This window comes from Colletotrichum navitas (genome assembly GCF_030913465.1).
Source record: "Colletotrichum navitas strain CBS 125086 chromosome Unknown LY79scaffold_189, whole genome shotgun sequence".
NCBI lineage: Eukaryota > Fungi > Ascomycota > Sordariomycetes > Glomerellales > Glomerellaceae > Colletotrichum > Colletotrichum navitas.
Window position 1 is genome coordinate 1 of NW_026850735.1, and position 15,183 is coordinate 15,183.

Here is a 15,183-nt window from a genome sequence, read left to right on the forward strand (position 1 = left end):
GAGTAATGTATGAAGCTATGGTGATATTTTGACCTCTCTCCTATATCCTTCCGAGTGACATCCTTCAATTCCGCTCAATTCCGCTCAAAAGCTCACTTAAGAACATCTCTAGCTCCCGTTCGACCTTAACGGCCTCCTCCCTCGAGAAACTTGTCACTATTGCATGTTTCCACTAATCTATAGTCGTTGTCGTCCCGGAGCGGTCCGTCGCTATGCGTACCACCCCTTCAAAACCCACTCTAGCGCCGTAGATAACAACACGACAAGACACACGCTGATGACCCAGATTATGTGTTTGCAAAAAGGCGGGAAGTATTTCGTCACGTGAGACGTAATGTCTATTGCCACACAACAAAAGGTATCCAGCGACGTGCGCTGGGGCTGGGGCTGGGGCTTGGGTAGGCCGGATATGTTAAGAGGCATGTTTGCTTGCTACTGTGTGCATACTTCTTTGAGGGTTCTAAAGGCGTCTGTCACTACAGCTGGAACTACTGGAACTGCTGGAACTACTGGAACTACTGGAACTGCTGGAACTACTGGAACTACTGTAACTGCTGTAACTGCTGTAACTGCTGTAACTGCTGTAACTGCTGTAACTGCTGTAACTGCTGTAACTGCTCTAGTCCCGACACTAGCTGGTTAATGTTGAGCTCTAGGCTGGTATGGGTCCGCAACGTGGCTGTGCCGGCTGAGAGAAGCTCGTCGTGCGCTTGCTGGACATTGTCTAAGATAGATTTGATGCCCGGTTTCGATTGGTATCTGCCTTGGACCCAGAGAAAGGCGGCAATGATTCTCCGCCACAGAGTCCAGTTTGTCCAAGGCGGGGCTGCAACTCCGGTAAGCACGTAGAAGACATGAAGAACGACTCCAACCCCGCAGTCCTTACTTCCAACTTGTTACGTACTCTATAGATAAGACCGCGGCCATTTCGCCATCAGTTCAAGCGCCTCAACTCTTACACACTAACCGGGAAACTCAGTTCTCACCACGTCAACAATCTATTAAAGAAAGGCAGCAGCCTCAGCTACATAAGGCTCCGATCGACTACACTTAACCAAAGAGTCAAAGACACAGATCGTTCCCGACCCGTCTTTAATACAGGCGACAGCAACCGTCCAGTAGCCATCAACCGCTACCGATAACAGGACAAACACTCCACCATCTAGCTAAGACTATAGGAGCATCTCAAGTTTTATACGTAGCGCTTCTCATAGCTAACTAGCTTGGCAGGCAAGCAATTCACCAGCATGACCAAGTCGGCCCATAAGCTACTCAGGGCAGTCAGAGACGATAACAAAACAGATCCCCTGACCCATTCGCCCGGACGAAGGCATGCGAGGGGGCCATTGACGGGTTTATCGACGGGTTCATCGACGGGTCCATCGACGGGTTCATTAGCGGCGGGCTTATCGGTGGATGGTCTGTAGGTAGCGCGGCGTTTCTTGGCAGGGAACGGGGTTTGTGGAACAGACGCGCAGGACCTGGACCTCTTGTGCACCTCGTCCCACTGGGCTGTGGGGTGTGCGCGTCCAAGAGTGGGCGACAAGGTCTGGCGGCCACCATCGCTGTGTCCGTCTTGGTCTTTGTCGCTGAGAAAGCCAGAGTCGTCGGGCGGGAGCAGCCCGAATGTCTGTCGAGGCTGTGAAGAGTAGTTAGCAGCGCGAAAGGGGACGTTTCAGGGAAAGAGGTACTTGCGGCGCTGCTGGTAAGGTATTTGTTGTCCATCTTTACTCGTAATTCGTCGAGCGAACGCAGGTCGTGGTCGTGGTCGATGACGGGCAGCGGGCTCTTCACCTCGGTGGATGGCATGGCAGGTGGTTCGGTATCGGGCTTGGGTTTCGTATCGATGGCTTGATTCAAGTCCCCTGTCGTGATTCCGGACTTGCGTTGAACACCGCGTCCGGGCTTTTCAGAACAGCGACGTCGGGATGCTGCTTGCAGGATCTTGGACCTTGCGGTTGGCCAGTCTGGCGAAACCGCGGCAAGCCTTGCAAGGTTTTCGAAGAAGGGCCGTCCGTGATTGGGGGCGTTGAGGAAGAAGATGCAGTGAGATGGTGCAATATCCCAAGCCGCGCAGGCCTCTTTCAATCGCAAGGAGGCAAGGCGGTCGGAAGGAGTGTGGCCCGAGTTGACAATATCGTCGACAATTATTTGGACGATGGAGTGCGGCAGCTGGGCTCGCAGGTCAACGGCTTAGATAGACAATGCGAGTTGTTTCTCGTGCTGGATGTATTGGTCGGCGGTCTTGCGGTCGGAGGGATCGACGTCGTCGGGGGGGTGTTGACAGTGGGACACAAAGTCTGCGAGTTGCTTTTGCCACGAGGCCATTGTCGGTGACGAAACGCTATCTGAGATGAGGTATTGTTGTGTAGGTACGATGATGTAGGACGGGTTGGTAAGGTCGGTGAGTCGGTTGTGCTGGGCCGACAAACGGTGCCACGCTCAGAACCCAGGCACTTGGGTAGGCAGGTAAGGAGTAATACGTTCCTCCCCACCTGCCTATTTGGGTATGTGGGGCTACACATACGCACCTGTACTCTGTCTGCTAGCTTTCTGGGTGGGGCCGCTAGTACTTGTATCTTAGCACATGGGTCTACCTACCTGGGGGGATGCTAGGGACTGAAAGCCGCCGAAGCTGGAACCAAAGGACACAAAGGCTGCTGACGTAACTGTAGCCTGATGATGTAAGCCCCGTCGGTTCTTGTTACCATCTTGGATTTCAGACATGACAATTACAAACGCCAACACTATGGCAAAATTCTATTGTCGCACCGCCACTCTCGCCAAGCTATTGCATGCTGGCGTGGTACCATAGCAGTTTATCAAGCTACCAGCGGCCCATAAGTAGGGAGACCCGCTGCTTTTGCAACTCTAATCAAAGGGAACTAATCCGCAGTTCTCCACTACCCCGGCGCAGCGCGTCAGCAAGCGTCTCGAGGCTGCCATGGTAGGCCATTTGCCCATCCCGCTGCCACGGCCATTCTGGGGGTGTCCGGGTCTGCCTGACTTGTCTTTGAAGAACAGTACGGTTGCGCAAAGGGAACCCACTCGTGTGCGAAAGCCGCGTTGGAGGAGAAGACGAAGATTGTCCGAAAAGGACGGTTCAAGGACGAGGCCCAAACCACCAGGCTCCAAGAAGAGCTCAAGACCTGCAAGAGCTGGTCAAACTTATCACTGAGAAGGTGCGCTCCAATGGATGCGAACATGAGGCATACCAGGCCGGCCATCAGATGGTCAGCGCGGAGCAGGAAGTCAACTCGGAAGCCTCTGAACATGGGACGTTGGGGACTTGACAAAGGCAATCTCGGGCAGGTGTTGTGCACACTAAGACATTTCTATGCAAGGGGTTTTTTTTTTTTCAGGGTTTGACATGGAGAGCCGGTCTGGCAGGGCAGGGCCAGAATAACTGTGAGCATGAGGTGTCCGCCGTGTCGGCAGCACCCATAATGATTTGCGGACATGAATTCCATTGCAGACACCATGGCGCGCTGGGGATAAGCCCGCCCGTCAGAGGGTCATCGCTGGCCGCGTTTTGGGTCCCCATGACGCATCTCCTTCCCTCATCTACCTAGGGTGGGTATGTGGCTTAGTGGAGACCTCAGGCACAAGTGTGAGGCTGCTCGTCGAGGACACAAACTCCAACGCAGCATCAACCACGTCATGGACAACTTCCCCGTGCTCCTGCGCATGTTCGATAGCGGCGACGAGCTAGGTAATCCTGTCAGGGTGCAGTTCCGGATGGCTAGCCTCTACGACGTGCTTCAAGAGGCGGTCCACGTGGGGGAACACGAGTTGACGGTTGGCAAGAGGGACCTGGCTGCGAAACATGACGGTGATGGGACAGAAATCTCGGTGGCGCAAGATCGGGGCCTGGCGACTCTCGGTGATGCGCAGTGGACTCTCCAGATGTACTAGGCGGTCGGTCTGACTTTGAAAACCAAGGCGAAGAAGGCGGCCACTGACTACCAGGCCCAATACTCAATTATGCTTGACTTCTATACAGAGCTGGGAAGGATGAGCGCCCACTTGCAGAGTCCTTTGAAGGACCTTGATCAGGCGACAGAGATGACGCATGTGACGGAGACGAATAAGGGTCTGTTAGATGCAGCGGATGCTTTTGTGGGCGGCGTTGAGAGGACATTCTTTTCCTAAACCACCTAGTTAGTTTGCGAGTCCTCAAACATGGCAACTAGATGGCCCATACATGTCGACGACTGAAAATCGTTAATGTCGTAAGTTCTAGTCCTTCTTTTTCCTTCTGCCTTACACAGCCGAGGACGAGGCGAGAATCAGACAATGAGGCCGAGGGATTACCTCTATGGGAGCCCTAATATCCTGGCCCTAAATGCCGGCCAGTACTCTGTGGCGGTCCAGTCATGCAGGGCCTGCAGCGCAGCCAACACCTTGCACACTCCAATCTCTGTCTCAGTCGTTCCCATCCGCTGCCTGGAATAAAGAATGGATTGCTCGGCAGGGCCAGGGACGCTCGCGACGAATGACCATTCGTGGCCGAGGACAATGACTCCGGAGAGGAAACCCCCAAGCTCGCGCTCAGGACGGCCACGGGCGAGCTTGCTAATACTCCTCCATTGGCATGAGTGCCATGTACCCATTTGGAGAATCGACTTATCTGTATCCTCTTCGGAACGCTTAGTTTCAAATGAGACAGCAATGGGATTTTGTGTAAAATTGCCCCAGTCGCTGTGGTTAATGCATCTCCCGGGCATCGAGTCGGTAATGGTATTGATTGTGTCGTACTCAACGCTACCCCTCGGGGGCCGGATAACCATGCAAAAGTCGACCATCTTTGACGGGAAGCCTCTTGGCTGATACTCGGGGTGGACCGTTGCTGACGTGCTGGGTTGGGATCAGCGTTAGCTTGTTGACTGCAAAGTGGTCAAGGGCAGAGGAACAGGGGTAGAGGATACTCTTACCAGCATCTATAGTCAATTAAACCCGCAACATCATCTGGACGACAAACCCACGATAGCAAGGGTGCATGGACGTCCATATTCCAGGAACACTCGCCCTCCCTTTCCGTCTCGCATTCCGCAGCGCGCTTCACGATTCGCTTCACAAAGCGAGGGTCAGGAAAACGGGGGAGGAAGGGAGCTTGTCCATCAGCCGAAGCATATGCATGCTTGGGAATGCGAAGGTCCGCGAGCTGTGAATAGCACATACATCAGTTACAAGCTACGGTATGTCAGGGCCTGGCCCATCGGTTGGATATAATCATAACGTATGTCCACCTACCTCTTCCTTTGCCGCTATAGGGAATAACCCCACGCCGCTATCAATTGCTTCCAACCTATCGAGTAATCCGAGTAGGGAGGGGCTCAACTTGTCCATATTTTGAGAGAACTTTTCGTGTGTGAAGCCCTTGGAGACGCGCTCGGCGGTACGCATTTGTTTTCTCGGTGATGATGTACGGGAGGCTGACGAGGCTGATTGCCTGGAGCTGCGGGTCGAGGTGCTCCGAAGACTCTCGAGGTCGGCAAGAACACGATTTGGTCTAGGGGTTGCAAAAATGTCTTCGACATCGCCGACGTTGCCGGCACGGCTAGAAGCTTGGTCCATTTTGTGACTGTCGTCATCGTCGTCATCGTCTCGGAGTCGCTTGTCTGGCCGGGCCATGGCTGCAGTTGCAGATGCGGCGACAGGAGGAGTGGGTATAGAGCCGGACGAGGAGAGTGAAGGTGTCGGAAGCGATGAAACGATGGCGCCGTCTGTTCTGCGGAGTCGGGGGCGTTTACGAGGTCGTCGATCGTCGTGGGTTGGGTTACCGAACCCAAAGCTGATGTCGCTGTCGCTGTCGCTGTCGACGGGGCTCGATTGAGACGACGAGTAGAATCCACAAGGTTGAGACGTGGCAAGCCATTCGACGATGGCACTCGCCTTCATCACAGAAGCGATCTTGTGTGATATAAGGTCGTAATGCGTGCTGTGTGGTATTAGCAGGGAGGGCATTGACTGCGATGGAAAGACGAAAGGTGGTAGTCGGTGGTTGATGACAAGTTTGAATTGTTTATTTCTGTAGCCTTAGTAAGCTGTCGTTGCTATGGGCAACTACGCCGATCCAAACGGTTCGTGTGCAGCAGCTGCTTTGTGCACAGCCCCGCTATATTAATCATCAATGACGTCATAACTCTGCTTTGCATCTACTGTACTCCGTACCTTGGGTAATAATATGCTGGCGATAGTACGGAGTACACATCTCAAGATCCACTATTCTAGAATAGGCAAGGTCCGCGGTAGAACGTCGGCAACGCATCATGGGCGGATTTTGCCACACTACCGCCCAAAATCCGATGGCACGCGTATCTGCGCCACACTTCAATATTTGGAGAAGTTGCCATGAATTAGCCCAACAAGCAAGAAGGGATGTATGAGGGCAAAGTGCACAAGACATCGCCTCCAAGTCAAGCTATTGAGCGTATACGGAGCTTTCACTGAGACTGGCCTGTCTCTGGTTAATTTTTCTGAATGAAATGAAATATAGTATTGGCAGTCGCTAATTCCGGGGAATATGGAATGCCTAGGCATGTTGACGAATGTTTGAACATGGGCTGGTTCTGGTCTACAGCAATTTGATTGTTTGTAAGGCAAGTGCTGCTTATGCCTTTTAGCACAACGAACTCCAGACAGCCTCAGTGAGTCAATTACGGTAGCAGGGACTCACTGAGTGCCTCGTCTGAAGACTGCAAAGGTGTAGAGGCTGGTCGCTAACAGTTGAAGGAAAGTCGTAGACAGACGACCACCTTCCGCAAACTTGGTCTTCTATTCTCTATCCCATTGCTTACTTCTTTGTTGACGCCTTTCTCATCCACTTCTGCCACCACTCAACATCATCTCACCTGGTCCAAACATAGGGCCTATATTCCACTGCCATATCCTCTAATTGACGCTGCACAAGGCTGATGATTTTCTAACTTTAAGGGCCCTCTGCTTTGCCTTAAAAGCTCTTTTGATTTTGGTAACACTACGTATGCTTTGCCTTATAATTAATGGTAATACTTGCAGGATCTAAGACCCTAGTTCTCTTGTTTACAGTAGTCCTACCCTCTTTAAGAAGATAAATACTATTATAGGTTACAACTAGTTAAGGACAAAGATATAGTCTAGTAAAGAATTAGGCCTCTGTATAGCTAACTAGATTACTATTAGTAACTGTTTAAGCTATTATAAATAAGAGATTAAGGACACTATAGCCCCTATAGTATTATAGGTAGCCCTTTAGTTACTATAACTAGTAATAAAGCTTTTTTCTTAAGTATAAAACCTTAAGCCTAGATATATTTAGTCCTTTTTACTTATTCTTAGTATTACTTATAGGGATTACTAGCCTTAGCCTCTTTATCTTAGTATTAGGTATACCTTAGAGGCTCTACTTTATGTTACTGCCTAATATAGTAACACTAAAGTTGTCTATTAGCTTCTTAAACACTAGATCCTTACTACCTTAATATAATTAGTGCTTTAGCCTTATTTAGGCTAAGATCTAGCTATTAGAGGTAGTATAGACCTTATTAATCTTCTTGCTACCTAGATATAGTAGTACTTCTAGTTAATTAGGACACTAACTAGGTAACTAGATAATATAGTATATATAGTATTACTACTTTAATAGTTACTAGCACTAACGCCTTATTACCTTTCCTAGACTACTTAATTAATCTAGACTAAGCTTATTAATACTTGTCTTACTTTTATTTAACTAAGATTAACTAGGGGATATTTTCTCTATTAATATAAAGGAATACACTATAGTAGTTAGTAGTGTACTAGAGAGGTAAATACTAAGTAGAGATTTAGCTACACTAAAGCTAAGATTCTCTAAAAGCCTAAGTTATCTATAACTTAGTAAAGTAGTCTAATAACATCTTTATATAGTTAGTTCTTTTCTATTAAATTTAGACTTTAATTAAGTAGTTAAGAGACTTAGGTCTAAGGTAGTAATAGGGTATATATATTATCTATAGGGCGTTTATTATAAGTTAAAAGACATAGTAAGACATATAAGAACAAGAATAAAGTAGCTTATATTATAAAAAAGTTAGTATAAAGAATATAACCCTATATATAGGCAAGTAGTACAAGTAATAATAGTTATACACATAGGAGGGTATATTATAAGGCAGATGCTAAGAGTAAGTAATATATAAAGCTATTATAACAAGAGTTTCTATTAGACACTTTTTTCGACAACAGTATTTAGCTTTTAGGGTCTTTAAACTACCTAATACACTTAGGTTAAAGCAACTACAAGGGTTTTATAAGTATAAATAGTCCTATATAGTATAGTTAAGCACATAGATAATAAGATACTGTTATAGATTAAGGATTAGATTAAGAAACACTAGGGAAATCACTTTATATTATTTAGCTACTAACTAACTCTTAAGTTATAGTAGTAACAGTAGTATAACAACTTGTTAAAAAAGAGAACAAAGAAAAAAGAAGAAGAAAAAACAAAAGGCAAGTATAATTATTAAGGCATTAGTTATATCTTTTATATCTAAAATAATAAAAGAAAGGCAAGAAAACAAAAGACATTAGTTAATTAACAGCTATACGCTTAAGAATAATACGTTAGTGCGTTTAGAGTAAGTCCAGCTTAAGGGTCAAGGCAAAGATATTAGCTTTAGTAGGTTATGTAGTAATCTTAGTGTTATAAATAATATAGAGACTACAGTTATAACTGTTTTACTGTTAAAAGGCCTATATATATATATATATATATATATATATATATATATTAGTATATTTATTAGTAGCCTATAAGTGTAAGTTACTAGTTATAGATAGATAGTAAAGTATACTTATATACTTTACTACAGGAGGAAGAAAGTTAATACTCCTGTTAAAGACAGTATATAGTAATAGACATATTACCTACTATATATACTCCTTATAACTATTATTATACAAGGAGCTATAGTAGTAAACCTTACCCCTAGGGGGAAAGTAAATAAATAAGACCTAGTAGTTTTCAAAGTATAGTAGTATAGTAAACATAAGCTTATTAAATAAGTTTATATAGTGCTTAATCTAAGAGAGTTTATTAGACTTACTAGTGTTATAGTGAGTTAAAACCTGCTTATATAAATTAAAGATGCCTTAGCATGTGTTACTCTTGAGTACCTCCTGGAGTAGGAGTAGGATGGCGCTATTGTCTAACTACTGCTTAGGTGCAAACCTCTGAAGAGTGTCTGCTTTGACCCTGTTGCCCATTAGGTTTTGTTAGCCGTAGTCGGGTGCTGAAGGAACAGGTACTCGTTGATGTAGTCCTAGAAACATGGTTAGACTAATGCTTGGCAATCTAGATTAACCTCTGGTGAAAGGGTATATGAAGCGTTTATGTACTAAATAGCTAGATCTTCGAACATTGAAGCCAGACATGCATTGTATTAGGACAGAGTAAGTTAGGAGAGCCATGATGTAAGACAACAATGACAATATTTTGTTGATTAGAGAAATGCTTACATTCATTCCCCCCTCAGCGGGAAGACAAACGCTTCTACCCATCTTGAAGAAGAGAAGGACAAATAAAACAGACGAGCCGACCGAACCAGAAGAGACAAAGGCGCAACCAAACAGGACCAAACAGTTAGAGCAAGACAGGAACAGAACGACAGATGAGACCAGACAGATGGAAAGGACAACAGGAAGAAGAAGAAGAAGAAGAAAACCGACCACAGAAAAAGAACAAGGATAAAAACCAGCAAGGGGGGAGAGAAGGCCGATTCTTTCTTTTTGCTGGCTGACTTTCAAGAAAAGATAAAAAGCCACACTTGGCCAGGATAGAGGGCGTGGAAAGAGGACGGCATCAGCGGATCCTACTGTGTGTGCCCCAGGCAGGCAGGCAGGCAGGTCTCATCACGTGGTGGTTGTTCCTCGGCCAATCCTCACTCACTCGCTCACTTACTCACACTCCCTGGTTCACTCAACCCCCACCGATCCATCACTCAAGCCTCTTAGCTCACACTCACTCCTACACTTACTTACCTTCCAAGTCATGTCCCGCCAGATGCGAGTACACATGCTCGGATTCTCTCTAACACACAGAAAGAACTGACAACCGTCTCCTAGACTCTATATAAACCTTGTCGTCATCCCCGCCCCTGCCTCCTTTGTCGTCATCTGCCATTACCCGCGGCTCTCCTCCTATTGGCACTTTGCACTCATCTTCTTTTAGGATCGACTTGCAGTCGCCCTTGTTTGGAACCGACGCATAATCTTTTCTGAGAGCTGGAAGCCGGTCGCCTGTTTCATACCAGTGTTACTAGAGCAGGCCCTAGTCCCAGGCGCTCAACGACGACGACAAGAACAACACCAACAAAGAAGGCAGCCAATATGACGATAAACATTCGCTTCCTACTACTCCTCCCCCTGAGCCAGTAAGCCGTTTCTAATAATATGTATCCCATGGGAATCCCTCTAAAACAAGAAGAACAAGGAAGAAAACTATACTACACTTAACACCTAACTATATATAGTGTTAAGGAAAAAAGCTAACTTACCTTCCCTGCGTAGGTTAATCTATAGACTAAAGACAAAGCAGTAAAGCTTATAGAATTCTTGTTAATGTCTTAAGGCCCCCTCCCTATTATAGACATTATAAAGCACATAGATTATCCTATAGCTAACGTTGTAGCTATAGCTATCTTAGTCTAGTACTTAGCTATTGATCTTGCTAGACAACAAGGAAGTTGTGTTACCTGGTGGGTTAGGCGGCCTCTCTTTAACTGCTTGGTCTACGTTGCTCTGTTACATTAACTGTCAAAGATAGCATTGCGGTTCTTGTGCATTATGGTATATAAGACACAGAGGGCACGCACATGTCAATCAAGTGGCCTGAGCAGATGTATGAATGAGGCTGATGAATTCCAAGACTAAAGTGCAACGGGGCGGATGGAGTGAGTGCCCGTGGGGTTGGGGATTTGAGCGGCTGTGAGGCACAAAGATGGAATCGTCAGGTCTTTATAGAAGAATCCTGGATGAGAATCTTAGTCGGTTACAACGGCCCGACCTCGTTTTCTTTTGAGTCGGAATCAAAGCTACCTCCCTACGTTTCCCTGATCCTGTGGCGCATGGATCGACCGTAAAAGTGGAACCATGTGGCTGGGCTCTATAGATGATGAAGGTATTGCCATGCGTTGCTGGAGTCCAAGGACTGCGATGATGTACGTAAGCTGTACGAGCCGAGGATGAATCAAGACAAAAAGAAACTCGGTGCAGCAGGTCCCAAGTGGAAAGCTCATGATTGAGTGATAGCACCCGCACTGTCGTCCTCTTTAGTCACCCACTCACTCACTCCCCCACTCGCTCGCTCGCTCACTCACTCACTTGCAAGCTGAGAGATGCCTATATCCCATCGTTACGTACTCCTGCTGGATGGAAAGATCCCATGAGGCTTTTCCCATCTCATGACAGACAAAAAAAGAAAAAAAGAAAAAAGAAAAGTAACCAGAATCAATCGGCCGTCTTTCCTACCCACAATGTACCTCGGCCACCTGCGTCAACAATGCCCAAGAAATCGACTTCCCGTCGTCGTTATCCGAAAAGAAGGACACCTCAGGGTACGTTGGACACACTCGCGTGGCTTGGAACATCTTCTGACGATATCCCCCATCTAGGTACCTAGGCAAAAAGGCCGTGACTGTTCCAGAGTCGCCTGAGCAATCCCCAGCTGGTACCACCAGTAGTAGCACCAGCGGCGCCACCAAAGGTCTAGGCTACATACGCGTCAGAGTCACCGACGATACTCTCACGTCTGACATGGCATTCAACATGCTGGCCAAGCTTCAGAACCGAAAGCCTATCGTCGCAGGCAATTTTTCCTTCTTCAACTGCCAGGATGCAACCTCGCCAACAGCCACTATCAACGCAAGAACCTGCTGCACTGTCACCATGGCCGTCATGGATACGATCCACGCTATCATCGTCGGCATGGTCCCGGGCTGCAACTATGCCGTTACGAACAGAGACCTTGGCGGGCCTCCTCTTCCTCCCACGGCCCAGAAAAAAACGACGAGTTGGTTGATGGAACAAGAGGTTAATTAAAGGCTTAGGTGCTTTTACAAGAGTCCTCAGGAGGTTCTAATCTAAACTCGGAAGAAAAGAGTCAAATGACGAGGAGACGATGAGAAAAGGTTAGCAGGAGGAAGAAGACAGAAAAGTAACAAGAGTCAAACTCCATATAGAGGAGGGGAGAACCCAGGCAAAAGACTTGACTGTGGCCAGGCATAGGGTCATTGCGTGCAGTTTTTAGTAAACGCGCCTAATGGTTTTCAATCGATTTGGGACAAGACGCGGGTGCAGTAGCGCGCTATAGGTGATGCATACACTGTTTTGGTTACAAAGACCTGCTACTTCTTTGTTACACTTTGTTATAATATTATGTTCTAAAAGGGTATCTCTTTCTAACGAGGTGGAATATGCCCTAAAAGAACGGGCTGGTCTATCCTTTCGTCCTGTTCATGGGTCACTGCATTCGTAGACTTGTCCTTACTTGCTGCCTTCATATATTCCCAGGGCATAATTAATCTTCAAGTCGTTGTCACACTAATCACATATATCACAACAATAAGGGGCTTTTCACACCTTACCGATATGAGCAGAACGTTGTTTTGCTTGCCGTACTGAGCTCTAACGGCTCTGGGGCCACAGCCTGCAGACTAGGTGGAGGCTCTTGTTGCCTAGTTTAAATGGAGTTAGGGTACCTCCTGGTGTTGGCTTGCTGGAACTACCGGGAGACGGTAGCCACAATGGAACCTACTTACTTAGCTAGAGGAGCGTTACCGGGTTATTGAAACTGAATCGGCAGAGGGACCAAGGCCTTTTGTGCATGACATCACAAGGGCCGCTCGAGAAAAGCGAATGGATAGCGACAGCAATAGCAACAATGGTGGCGATGTTATTGACAGAGAGGCCAAGGGCTGTTGCCGATTGGCGCCAAAGGGTCTGCACCATGCGTCAAGACGTCAGCTTACTGCAAAAGAGAACATTGGCTGTTGGGGAGTACTGAAAAAGAGCTGGGGGGGGGGGGGGGGGAGCTTGTGCGAAGTCATGTCAGGATATCAGCGTATGTCCTTACGTATGGCGGTTCAGATCTGGAATCAGGTCAACATTGTGTATTGGAACGGCGGAACGACGGAGACATAACGCACCAGGTGGGTTATCCTTGCCCATCGCTCCAGTCTCTAGATCGCGAGACGGGTGAGAGAGTGATTGAGGCCGTGACGGGATGAAGAAGAGGGGGAGGGGATAAGGTATATGAAGTTCGAGACGATAGCAAGGCAGGTCCGTTAAATGTCAGGCCATTGCCGGCGTCTAGCACAGGCAGCGCGGTTGACAGACGAGGGCGTAGCTATGACTGAGGGTAGGGAGTGCATTGGAACCCAGGCGGTCAAAGGCGAGGAAAGGCTTAGGGAGGGCGCGGTCGGAAGCGCGCCATCGCAGGCAAAGGAATAGGACAGGGCAGCGATGACAGGAAGGAGAGGCGGTCCTGAATACGTCATGCAACGTGGGGAACGAAGAGAAGCTGTGGTGATGTTGATGGTTTTTTTTTTTTTTTTTTTTTTTTGGTGTTGATGTTCTGACAAGACTGAGAAAGGAAGAAAGAATCAAATAATAGCTGCTCCTACCTGTTTGCTCATCACATGTCTGGCTGAGTGGGGCGTCGAAGTGGACGTGGCGCGATGCCACTCGACTACGTACAGCACCTGCGTAGGGCGCAATTCCAGGTGTAGGCAGATATTGCCTAAATCTGCCCAGGACCCCATCCGCTAAGTGATTGTTATGACCGCTCGGCACTTTCCAATTGACTTTCTGCCCAGATCTGCCCATAGCTCCACCTACCCTGATCATTATCGCCGCGCAGCACGTTCTAATTGACCTCAACCACTTTGCTCAGATCAGCCCAGATCTGGGCAGAAAATAACCAGATCTGCCCATCACCCCACCCACTGGCTGATCATCCTAGCCACCCAAAACGTTCCAACTAAGATTGCAATACATCACGATGTCAATTAATATGCTGCTTGTTATCAGGCCCTGAAAATACGGCGCATCATTTCATCACATTACACCCCCTCGCACCGTCACCATGCGGAGACGTCATAAGCAGACAGGGTGCGATTATGCAGGTTAGCTATGATCTACCTAGGTAACGCAATGCAGGCACAATCTATCAAATGCCGTGTGTCTGTCGGCTTGACTGCTAAGGCCTGGATGACGGCGTTGTGCAACCAACGGCAACTTGAAAGTGGAGCTGTTGTTCGTTCGCCACAGTTAGGTAAAACCCCGTGGCTGTGCTTCCCAGTCCGGCATCTACCACAGCCCGCCAGTCTGTGGGCGGAAACACCTGCTTCTCCTGAGTCTCCCTCTCCTCCTCCATCTGTTCTGATTTTCCTCTTCATCCTCTTTCCGGATTTCCCTCTTCTTCTCTCCATTCTCTCTCTCCACATCAGCAAACATTGAGGCAGCAGACGCTCAATCGCCTACAACCTGTAAACGATGTACATCGAAAACTGCAACTTCGCCTTGGAGCTGAGACGCCATCATGTCAATGCTCTAAATTCAACTAGAGCAGATTGCCCTCTCCTGCGAGGGCATCGACTCTATCCCCGTAAGTTTTGCACTCTTTGCAGTACGATTAATTGCCCCTAGGACGTCAAGCCAGGTTTCTGACAAGCGCACTAGATTCCTATCTCCATTCTAAAGCTCTTTAAACACTCGCATACAAGGTTGACTCTGCTTGGTCTGTGTTTCAAGACAGGGGTCGCTGGTGACCATTACGCCAGCACCCTTGCGAAGCGCGTATCTTAGCCCGCCAAAGGGTATTATGCAACGCCATGCTATACAACACCGACATCACCTCTCTTACCTGCGACACCGAAGCCCACGAGCGCGCCCTCTTGTCAGTGCCACCTCTCACACGACGTCTCCAAGGACAAGAATTTATGACGCTGGAACGGATGGTACAACGGGAATCCAACTGCTTCCTCTAATCGGCAAGTCTGCTGTTCAGACCAGCACAGGGTTTAGCGCCAGAAATGGGATGGAATCGTGGGGTGGCTATCGATGTAACAAGCAATGGGAACCTCTTAGCTAGCCAACTTCTCAAGGAAAATAAAGAACTGTTGCTATACAAGGGACACCACAGGTAGCTCCAAAGGCCAA

The 15,183-nt window shown here is 47.8% G+C and overlaps 6 protein-coding genes across 6 annotated transcripts; 2 read left to right on the plus strand and 4 right to left on the minus strand.

The window, feature by feature from the left end:
- Nucleotides 1–334: 334 nt before the first annotated feature.
- LY79DRAFT_585202 (uncharacterized protein) lies at nt 335–643 on the plus strand (the record flags this gene model as incomplete). The annotated part of the gene is made up of 1 exon (XM_060560481.1): nt 335–643. The coding sequence occupies one exon, from the start codon at nt 335–337 to the stop codon at nt 641–643; it is 309 nt and encodes a 102-aa protein (XP_060407081.1).
- A 453-nt stretch (nt 644–1,096) lies between these two features.
- Nucleotides 1,097–1,978, minus strand: LY79DRAFT_130473 (uncharacterized protein). Its single transcript, XM_060550846.1, has one exon. The coding sequence runs from the start codon at nt 1,807–1,809 to the stop codon at nt 1,282–1,284; it is 528 nt and encodes a 175-aa protein (XP_060407082.1). The 5' UTR covers nt 1,810–1,978; the 3' UTR covers nt 1,097–1,281.
- A 904-nt stretch (nt 1,979–2,882) lies between these two features.
- LY79DRAFT_130493 (uncharacterized protein) lies at nt 2,883–3,491 on the minus strand. Its single transcript, XM_060550847.1, has one exon. The coding sequence runs from the start codon at nt 3,273–3,275 to the stop codon at nt 2,922–2,924; it is 354 nt and encodes a 117-aa protein (XP_060407083.1). The 5' UTR covers nt 3,276–3,491; the 3' UTR covers nt 2,883–2,921.
- An 825-nt stretch (nt 3,492–4,316) lies between these two features.
- Nucleotides 4,317–5,577, minus strand: LY79DRAFT_530173 (uncharacterized protein; the record flags this gene model as incomplete). Its single annotated transcript, XM_060556159.1, has 3 exons — nt 4,317–4,857; nt 4,935–5,164; nt 5,254–5,577. The coding sequence occupies 3 exons, from the start codon at nt 5,575–5,577 to the stop codon at nt 4,317–4,319; spliced, it is 1,095 nt and encodes a 364-aa protein (XP_060407084.1).
- Nucleotides 5,578–11,115: 5,538 nt separating this feature from the next.
- Nucleotides 11,116–12,063, plus strand: LY79DRAFT_585205 (uncharacterized protein; the record flags this gene model as incomplete). Its single annotated transcript, XM_060560482.1, has 3 exons — nt 11,116–11,143; nt 11,471–11,579; nt 11,637–12,063. The coding sequence occupies 3 exons, from the start codon at nt 11,116–11,118 to the stop codon at nt 12,061–12,063; spliced, it is 564 nt and encodes a 187-aa protein (XP_060407085.1).
- A 321-nt stretch (nt 12,064–12,384) lies between these two features.
- Nucleotides 12,385–13,869, minus strand: LY79DRAFT_664053 (uncharacterized protein; the record flags this gene model as incomplete). The annotated part of the gene is made up of 4 exons (XM_060562862.1): nt 12,385–12,698; nt 12,783–12,963; nt 13,647–13,724; nt 13,861–13,869. 3 exons carry the CDS (start codon nt 13,867–13,869, stop codon nt 12,787–12,789), a joined length of 264 nt encoding a protein of 87 aa, XP_060407086.1. The 3' UTR covers nt 12,385–12,698; nt 12,783–12,786.
- Between the last annotated feature and the right edge of the window lie 1,314 nt (nt 13,870–15,183).